The sequence below is a fragment of the Grampus griseus genome (genome assembly GCF_964374135.1).
Source record: "Grampus griseus genome assembly, chromosome: 2".
Classification (NCBI taxonomy): Eukaryota; Metazoa; Chordata; class Mammalia; order Artiodactyla; family Delphinidae; genus Grampus; species Grampus griseus.
The window spans coordinates 112233554-112243226 of NC_139018.1; the positions used below are offsets into that span (position 1 = coordinate 112233554).

The 9673-nt window shown below is 37.6% G+C and overlaps 1 protein-coding gene across 1 annotated transcript in view; it reads left to right on the forward strand.

The window, feature by feature from the left end:
* KIF23 (kinesin family member 23) overlaps window positions 1-8354 on the forward strand; it is a gene marked incomplete at its 5' end in the record, with an annotated part of 32262 nt that extends 23908 nt beyond the window's left edge. The window contains 11 exons of the mRNA XM_082649413.1: window positions 1-10; window positions 232-358; window positions 691-849; window positions 1459-1616; window positions 2220-2393; window positions 2659-2838; window positions 3112-3423; window positions 6059-6289; window positions 7144-7226; window positions 7401-7479; window positions 8064-8354. The exon at window positions 1-10 is cut by the window's left edge and continues 110 nt beyond it. Coding sequence (XP_082505539.1) covers window positions 1-10; window positions 232-358; window positions 691-849; window positions 1459-1616; window positions 2220-2393; window positions 2659-2838; window positions 3112-3423; window positions 6059-6289; window positions 7144-7226; window positions 7401-7479; window positions 8064-8138 — 1588 coding nt within the window. The 3' untranslated portion in view covers window positions 8139-8354. The remainder of the gene's footprint in view (window positions 11-231; window positions 359-690; window positions 850-1458; window positions 1617-2219; window positions 2394-2658; window positions 2839-3111; window positions 3424-6058; window positions 6290-7143; window positions 7227-7400; window positions 7480-8063) is intronic.
* Window positions 8355-9673: the final 1319 nt, after the last annotated feature.

Here is a 9673-nt window from a genome sequence, read left to right on the forward strand (position 1 = left end):
AGAAAGCTTGGTAATTTTAATGCCTTTATAAAGTCTGACTTTCTATAAAGAAAACAACCATTTGGATGTGAAGAATAACATTTTGAACATTTTTTAAACTGATACAGAACCATTAGTTACAGAAGTGAACTAATGACCAATCTATTACCGTTTCATTTACTAATTTCTTTAGAAAGACTTGGATATGCTTATTTGTTTAAAAAAACAAACCCCATTTATTTTGTATCTTAGCAAGTCATGAGATTTGCAGAAGTGACCCAAGAAGTTGAAGTAGCAAGACCAACAGACAAGGCAATAAGTGGTTTAACGCCGGGAAGGCGATACAGAAACCAGGCCCGGGGAGGTCCTGTTGGAGATGGTATGAGCCGCTGTTATGTCATCTGCCCACTGATGAGTCTGCCTGTCTCTCTCTTTTTAAAAAAATCTGTTTCACATAAGAAAACTGTTTACTTCCTTTCCCCTCAAAAAGCAAGTGCAAAAAAAAATCTGAACCAAAGTATAAGTGACATTTCTTTTATTATATACCTTTTTTTTCCATTTTTCCTTCTTTATTGTAACATTTTTAAGGACGTATTATGACAGCCCAACGAGGTACAATGTTGACTGGGGATCTTTTCACAGTGTTAAAACTTGTTTGAGTAACTTTTTTTCCTGTGTAACTAACTTTTTATTTTTAATAACTCAATACAGAACTGCTGGTTTCAGAAGTGGTTTTGCAGAGTTTTCCACCTTTGCCATCCTGCGAAATTTTGGACATCAATGACGAGCAGACTCTTCCCAGGCTGATTGAAGCACTAGAGAAACGACATCACCTACGACAAATGATGATTGATGAGTTTCACAAACACTGTAAGTGCAAAACTGCAGTCATTTTAACACCAGAAATTTGCAGGGAATTAAGTTCTTTGTTCGGATAGAATCTTCAAGGAAGGGTTATTTTGTCTCTGAACTTAGTAGTCCCCACGGCATCATTTTATATTCCAAGGAAGTAAAACAAAACAGAAAAGTGGGTATGAATTTCTCCCTTTCAAAAATCAACAGTGATGATCAAAGGGATAAGTTACTTTTTAGTTCCTACTAGTTACTTATTTGCAAGGCATTTAACATGTATTAATAACTATCTTTGAGAAAATCACCTAATCCTTTATTTCTAGTTTCCATCCGCAAAATGGGGATTGCCATTGCTCCTACCTCAGAGGGTGCTGTAAGGATAAATGAGATAATGTATGAAAATCCTGTCATGTAGGACAGGAACAGCTTGGTACATAGTAAGTGCTCAGTGAATGTACTTACACTTATCTCACATTTTTCTTATGAAGATGATAAGTGGTATTTAAATCCCCATTTTGAAATGAGGAAATGTGCTCAGAAAAAATAACTTGCCCACATCACATAAAAGTTGATTTCATTGGTTATTTCTGAATCGGAGTAAACTTGACCTGCATGCTCTTGTTTCAGCTATTACTTTTAAAGCTTTGTTGCAAGAATTTGACAATGCTGTTTTAAATAAAGAAAACTACATTCAAGGAAAACTAAGTGAAAAACAAAAGGTGATCTCAGGACAGAAATCGGAAATTGAACGACTGGAAAAGAAAAACAAAACTTTAGAATACAAGGTTGGCTTTGGTATTACAATGGGTGTGCATTTAGCACTGGGCTCTGACTTAGCCGTTTTTCTACACTGGCCTGCAGCTGCTGCTTACTGGGAGTTATCATTTGGTTATTTACTAATCTTCATCCCATCCCCAAAAAGAGGAAATATGAGTGAAAAGCACAAAAGGGGTAATACACTCTTTAATTTTATGAAATAGACTTTAGCAATCGAAGAGAACGTTCTACGGTTTAGCTTTGACTATAGCTTCCTTTTTGATTTACTACTGTGTAATGTTTGTTCTCTCATTTACTGAGGATCACTTAGGGGGTACACATTCATGCTAGAGAGAAGCTAATCTCAACCAATATATTCTGAAAGTAGCCTAAAAATTAAATTGTAAAAGTAATTTCCACATGAAATCAGTTATAACTTCATCTTTCAGTGAGGAACTTGTTTAAAAGTTCTCATTTCTAGGAATGGAGGTGGGAATCCAGATGAAGTTTTAGAAGAAAATGCTTTCTCCATGATTTTTCTTTCCATAACTATGCTTGCATAAGAAGATTATTTTAAAGCTACTTGAAATGTTTACATACCAAATGCTGAACATAATGGTCTACTTTCCCAGGTTGAGATTTTAGAGAAAACGACGACTATCTATGAAGAAGATAAGCGCAACCTGCAACAGGAGCTGGAAACCCAGAATCAGAAACTTCAGCAACAGTTCTCTGACAAGCGCAGACTAGAAGCCAGGCTGCAAGGCATGGTGACAGAAACAACCATGAAGTGGGAGAAAGAATGTGTGAGTGTCATTCATACAGTGCTCATGTCAGGGATGATTGATCTCTAATGGTAGCCTTCTGAATCACTTGTACTTGGGGTAGGGTTTTAGTGGTGGCGGCCACAGCAGCCCCTATTCAGTTCCTCTTCCTTCCTCTGTCCTTACAAGTCACAACAAATTAATAAGCATTATGAAGAACTGGAGAACTGTCATCTTTAGGAAGTAAACTAGTGCACTTGTTTGCTATAACTGAATTAGAATATCTATCGCCATACATAACCTTCAGGAGCGTCGAGTGGCAGCCAAACAGCTGGAGATGCAAAATAAACTCTGGGTGAAAGATGAAAAACTGAAACAACTGAAGGCTATCGTTATTGAACCCAAAACTGAACGGCCAGAGAGACCCTCTCGGGAGCGCGATCGAGAAAAAGCTACTCGAAGATCTGTTTCTCCATCACCAGTACCGGTAAGTTATTTGTAGTTGTGTAGTAACTTGGTAGTACTAGAGAAGGTTTGTTCAGATTAGGTGACTATTTCTGTGAGAATCAATTTTTTGTTTTATATTATTGCATTTCTCAAATTTCTATTTATAAATATTTTCAAATTTAGTATAAACACAAATTTAGTATAAAAACTAGTAATTTAGTACAAAAATTATGTCTGCCTGTGCTAATATTAAAGTAATGAATTGTTTCCCTTTTTCAAGTCTTGCTCATTAATTTCTCTTCAATTTTTTTAGCCTTCTAGTAACTGTATTGCTCAGATTTCCAACGGCCAGCAACTCATGAGCCAGCCACAGCTACATAGGTGCTCTAACTCTTGCAGCAGCATTTCTGTAGCTTCCTGTATTTCGGAATGGGAGCAGAAAATTCCTTCGTACAACACACCTCTCAATGTCACATCTATTGCAAGGCGTAGGCAGCAGGAGCCAGGACAAAGTAAAACTTGTATCGTGTCAGACAGAAGGCGAGGGATGTACTGGACTGAAGGCAGGGAGGTGGTTCCTTCACTCAGAAATGAGATAGAAATAGAAGAGGATCACTGCAGCAGGGTTAGTGCCAGTATTATTTTAAAGCATTGTAGCAATAGATTTTAATCTTCTGTGTTTTTTTTAACTAACTAACTTCAATGGAAAGATGGGTGAGTGCTAATATAAACAAGGTCTAATTTTTCTGTTAGTTTGGAAGATCAAATCACCCTGAAATTGAGGCCTAGCTCTTCATCTGAAAAGGCCTAAACTAAACCCATTTGGCACAGAAATACTGCCTCCTGCTCAGTGAAAGCCGGTCCGTGGGGCACATCACAGAGTCACCTGTGCTTTTCAGCTGCGTAAACTGATGAGCATCCAGAGTCAGTGACTGAGTGTCTTAGAGCATTGGGTTTCTCTTCCCCAAATTAGACTTTTTGCTGTTTTCGAACTTTTCACTTTTAAAATTGCTTTCCCAGACTTTTATTTTGAAAAATAGATTTGTAAATTTTTTTTTCTTGAACCTTTGACAGTAAGCCATAGGCTTCGTGTCCTGCATAACCACAATCTTCATCACACCTAAGAAAGCGTTAACCCTGAAAAGTACCTTCTAACTTACAGTTCATGTTTACATTTCCCCAGTTGTCCCAATAATGGCTTTTCTTTTTTCAAACCTTGGTCCTATCAAGGTGAATACATTATATGTGGTTATTATCTCTCTTTAATCTCTTTCAATATAAAATAATCCCTCCTCCCCTTTTTTGATTTTCATGACATTGACTATTTGAAGAGCCCAGGCCAGCTGTTTTATAACTGCTGAAGGAAGGTTTCCATCTCCAATACATTGCTTTTAATCTCAAGGCCTTCATTTCAATTTACAAGGGCTCTGCCTCATTCAAGGGTGTTTAAACAAATTCACGTCTATATTTTCTTCTTAAGGATTAAGGTAAAGTTTTCCTTTGAATCTGAGTAAGTGGACAAAGTTAATATTGTGAATTTACATTTAGTAAAATTTTAATATATCTCTTTAAGAATTCTTCTTCTAATGGCCTGCATTCCTGATTATTAAGGGATGATGATGAATTACAAGGTATTTACCAAGGCAACGGATAATTCTAAAGTCGCTTAAGTTCTTTACTTTGCAGATTTTGCTTTAAATCTTTTTAGGGAGCAAATCATGGTGGCTGGTCTTTCTGATCAACTCTAATAAATCCCCCTTATTTCATGCAAGTCTACAGACTGAAAACTCTTCAAGGCCTGCTTATGCCTGGTCAACATTAATGTGATATCTAATTTGGCTATGAGACATTTAAGAGGATTTACTAGAGGTCCTTTAACTTCATTTGAAATCAAAATCTCGTTAGAAGTGCAGCAGAGAAAAGTTTAGGCTAGTATCTATGCATCTAGGTTTGTTGGTCAAAAATTAGGTCAGGCGGACTGAATTTATAATATTTCATTGAGGAAAAAATTTAAAATATCATTGATCTCATAAACGATAGTAGAATGTAAGGACTGTCATCTTTCCAAAGCTTGTTTCAGAATGTATTTATTGCTAAGTGTGTTTGAGAAATCTGTCACCTTTGCTAAATGGTAGGACATGAGAGCCACATTCTTCCTTTTCAACATTAAGCTATTTTAAGAATGGGAAGTTTCCTGCTTGTTGTGAGGTTTGGGCAACCAGAGTGGCAAACTCTATTGCCCATGTTTTAGTATCATGATTTGTCACTAGTGCTTCATTTGTTTCTTGTACAGGGAAGAACACTTAAGTTCTCCCGCATACGCATTTTAAATTAGATGTTCATACTTGACCAGCTTTGAAGGATTTGGGCTGTGGTAGACTGCTGCATTTCCTTTCAGTTTTGTAAACAGAAAGATGTTTGCAAAGTTACAAAGAAACTATTAACTATGTTCTGTATGTGATTTTTTTTCCCCTTAGGCTGAATGTGCTAAATTTAACTGTCCTAAAGTTATATAACATTTTACTGGAAGCATCTAGTTTTTTATTGTATGATAGAGGCTGATTTGACAGTATATTCTTTATCTAGTTCTTGGAACCTTTATGAAACGTTTGGGGGAAAAAAGTTGGTATGTTTTAGCCATTATTGCTTTTGAACTTTAATAGTACTCAGAAGTATTTTATTTACATTCTTTTAATCATTTTATACACAAGGTTGTCATCATACCTATGTCCCTTTAGCATTCTGTAGTCTACAGCTCCATCAGCTTTGGGGAGGGTCCTGGTTTGTAATAGGAGTATTTTCTCTTTTGTTTAGAGGCTTATGATATATTTAGGGCTTCTGCTGGTCTTTCTGAAGCTTTTAACATAGTCATGGACCTAACAGATTACCCCACAATAGGCACAAATACTGGTTTTTGATTAAGAATGCAAAATGAATTACTTGTCCTGAATACCACCTATGCAGGAAAGACTAGCGGCATTACCAGAACTTTTCCTTCCATTCTTTGTTGAAAGGGAAGCTCCCTAGTAGAATATATAATACATATACACAAGCTGGTGTTAAAAGATGTTTGTTGGTTTTGTTTAAATACAAAGAGAACATTTAAATTGTTTGAGTAACGTTTAGCTTTTGAAAAGGTTCATGCATTTGTTTTGATATTGTCACCAACTAATGTAGCCCAAACTGCTGCACTTCTAATAGCACCCTTAAGTTAATTCTGGGTTATGCTTGTTTCTTGATTCCTCTTTCAACCTGATCAGAATGTAGCACCAGTTCGTCTGCGACACAGACGATCACGCTCTGCGGGAGACAGATGGGTAGCTCATAAGCCTGCCTCTAACCTGCAAACTGAGACAGTCATGCAGCCACAGGTCCCTCACGCCATCACTGTATCTGTTGCAAATGAAAAGGCACTAGCTAAGTGTGAGAAGTACATGCTGACCCACCAGGAACTAGCCTCCGATGGGGAGATTGAAACTAAGCTAATTAAGGTAAAACATTTACACAAGAGAAGGAAATATTAAAAAGCTTAACAAAAAACCATTTACTCTTCCTCTGTGTCAACAGGAACTTAAATGGGTATTTGATAAAACCTCTGTTTGTTAGAAAACTAAAGTAACTACTTAGATTACGAATCTGCTGAATTGGAACTAAATCTGCAACTTTCTGTCAAATGAGGCTTAGAGTCTCAGGTTTGTTAGAGGAGCTCCAGATGTATTATGTACTTTTAATTAATATGTGTTTTGTTTTAACCCCTACTTAAGAAGTAAACCAAACAAAGAACTCTTACCTTTGACTGTACTGTCACTTGAGGGAATTCCCTGGCAGTCCTTGGTTAGGACTCTGCGCTTTCACAGCCGAGGGCCCGAGTTCGATCCCTGGACCAGGAACTAAGATCCCACAAGCTGTACAGTGCGGCAAAACAAAAACAAAAACAAAAACAACTGTACTGTTATTTGAATATGAGAGGAGGGCTACATCCAGAGAAGAAAGTATATCGCCTTCTAACATTTAGAAATTTCTGACAGATTTCTTGATCTCTAGTGTAGTTTTTAAATTATAGGTTGAATAAAAAAGGAATGTTATTTTCTACAATTAAGAATGCTACTAATTATATTACATTGGACTTCTTTTGTTTATGGACTTCTTTTGTTTAGTGAGAGATATGTACACAAATCTTTAAAGTATTTTAACGGTACAGACCCAGCAGTCCAAGCACCATCTGGTTTTGTGGATGGGAGTTTCCATAAAACAGTAGAGTCTTAAATTTAATTTGAAATATATATGTATGTTTACCCTTTGGATGTATAAAAAGTGTAATGGTGACCTTTTCTCTTGGCTGTAGGGTGATGTTTATAAAACAAGGGGTGGTGGACAATCTGTCCAGTTTACTGAAATTGAGACTTTGAAACAAGAATCACCAACTGGGTGAGTGATCATCAAATTCCTTTCTTTAGAGGGCTGTCATCTTCTTAGCTGCTCATTCTTGAGGAACAGACTAGCCTCTGAAGGAGTATATATGGTATTTCCCTATTTCTAATATATTTCCTATTCTCAGATACAAAAAATAACTGTTGCATTGTGTTTTCCCTTTTTCTGTAGTCGAAAACGAAGATCTTCCACAATAGCACCTGCCCAACCAGATGGAACAGAGTCTGAATGGACCGACGTAGAAACAAGGGTAGGAGTAAAAAGTATTTGCTAGGGATGTCATATTTTGAGGCCTACAGCTGTAGCTTTTCATGCTCTTTGAAACAAACAACTAAGGTCTGATCCCACATGGCCAGTGCAGCCTGTAGGCCTGTCCCCAGCACATCTGAGAAGGTATTTGTATTTCTGCTCTGGTTTTACTGGAGCTCTTCAGCTCAAAGCCCGTTTTTAGTGTAGAGGGATAGGGCCCAAGAATCAAGTCAGAGAGCATCACCCTAGAATAACAAGAATGCCCATCAAAGTGATGGGAATCTTCTCAGGAGAAGAGCTTCCCTGTGGAACTGTTACTCTGGGAAGGTGGGGGTCAGCTGGCCAAGCTCTAGCCTTTGCCACTTTCTTCTTCCTGATAGAAAATGAGATTTACCTGGATGACCTCTAAAGACCCTCCCACCTCACAATTTTTGTGGCACATCAAATAAATTTCAAGTGCCTGATTGGTGTTTTAACATACGTATCTGTGCTGGACTAGAAAGCAGTGTTGGATTTCACCTTGGTTGAATCTATCTAATAGACTGCAGAGAGGAGCTGATCTTTCCTCTCTGGTTTTTCTCTCAGTGTTCTGTGGCTGTAGAGATGAGAGCAGGGTCTCAGCTGGGGCCTGGGTATCAGCACCACGCACAACCCAAGTGAGTACTGAGGGGCCTGGGTATCAGCACCACGCACACCCAAGTGAGTACTGACCACGTGCAGCCTTTCTCTGTGTCTTCCCTCCCCACCACCCCTTCTCCCTACCAACCACTTTTTTTTTTTTTTTTTAGAGGACCTATGGTTTTTGTTTGCCCGTTGGAATATCTGGGCCCTACTGGCAGACTACGCTAGGCAGTAGCAGTGCTGAGAACCCGGGGGCGGGGGGTGCTGAATAAGAGCAATTAGAGCTGTAAGAACATTCGCCCTTGTTCCTATTTTTGCCTGTGCTCATCAAATTTTCAGAGGCTGAACTGAGATCCACCTATAAGGAGGGGAGGCTGGAGTCAGGGATGGCAGCCCCCCTCCTGTAATTCATTCTTTCCTAATTCCCCTCTTATTACAGCAAAAAGTGTTCGCTAAAATAAAACGGAATGGCAGAATTTATGGCCCCTTTTTCTACCATATTAATCAAACCTGCTGCTTTTCAAATATCTACCCATACAGGTCCATGTGTCCATTTTTGACACACGTATTCCTTAGGCAGTTTGGAAAATCAGTGCAACAGGATAAAGATGGAAAGTTCTGTTTTTTAAATTTAATACTAGATAAGCATATTTTATAAGTTATTTGCTTTCTTAGAAGGACTTTTAACTCTTCCCACGATAAAACAGGAATTCTCTCAAAGCCCTCCTAGAGATTCATTGCAAAATTCAGCACTAAATGCTGGTTTTCATTTTTAGGCGCAAGAAGCCATGAATTGACAGTCCCAATAACAAAAGAACATTTTCATTAGTGTTGGTGATTTCTCCAAAGCAATGCCAGAAGGAGTCTTCTGAACGAATCATCTTATAGAACTCCAGCTTTGTTGAATACCACAGATCTCAGATATGTCATCATACACTGGCCTACATAAAGATTCCCCTATGGCTCCAAAGATATCTAGGATTCTACAAACTTTTTATATTATACACCTTGCCATATTTAATATTAATAACAGAGAAAGACACCTTTCTCATGCCGTATGAACTTTTTTATAATGCTATTTTTTGTATATTTCTTGTATACTTATAAACTAATTCATGCATGTATTTGTCTTGGCTGATTAAGAAAGAATATATCTAGATCACGCTCTGCTTTTTATTGTGACTTTTCTACTTCCTGTCTGAATATTTAAGGGTTTATAAACAAAACAAATGCTGCTATTGATTAGCTGCAAGAATGCACTTTAGACATATATTTGACAATTCAAACTTTCAAAATAAAGATGTCAGAGACTGGCCAATACTAAAACCATTTTAGGAAGGTGTTCTGAATTTTGTATATATGTACTTTCTGACATTTAGATATACCAAAAAGAACTGAAATAAAAAGCACTAAAATACAAGGTTGTGTGATAGTAATTTAACACTTAGTCCCAGAACCTAGCATTGGGCCTTGCTGGCACGTTTGTGGGATGAATTAAAAGAAAGCACTAGAAATTTCCCTCACCACGTTGAGGATACTTGTTTCAGCATGCAAATGAACAGCTTCAAAAGGGG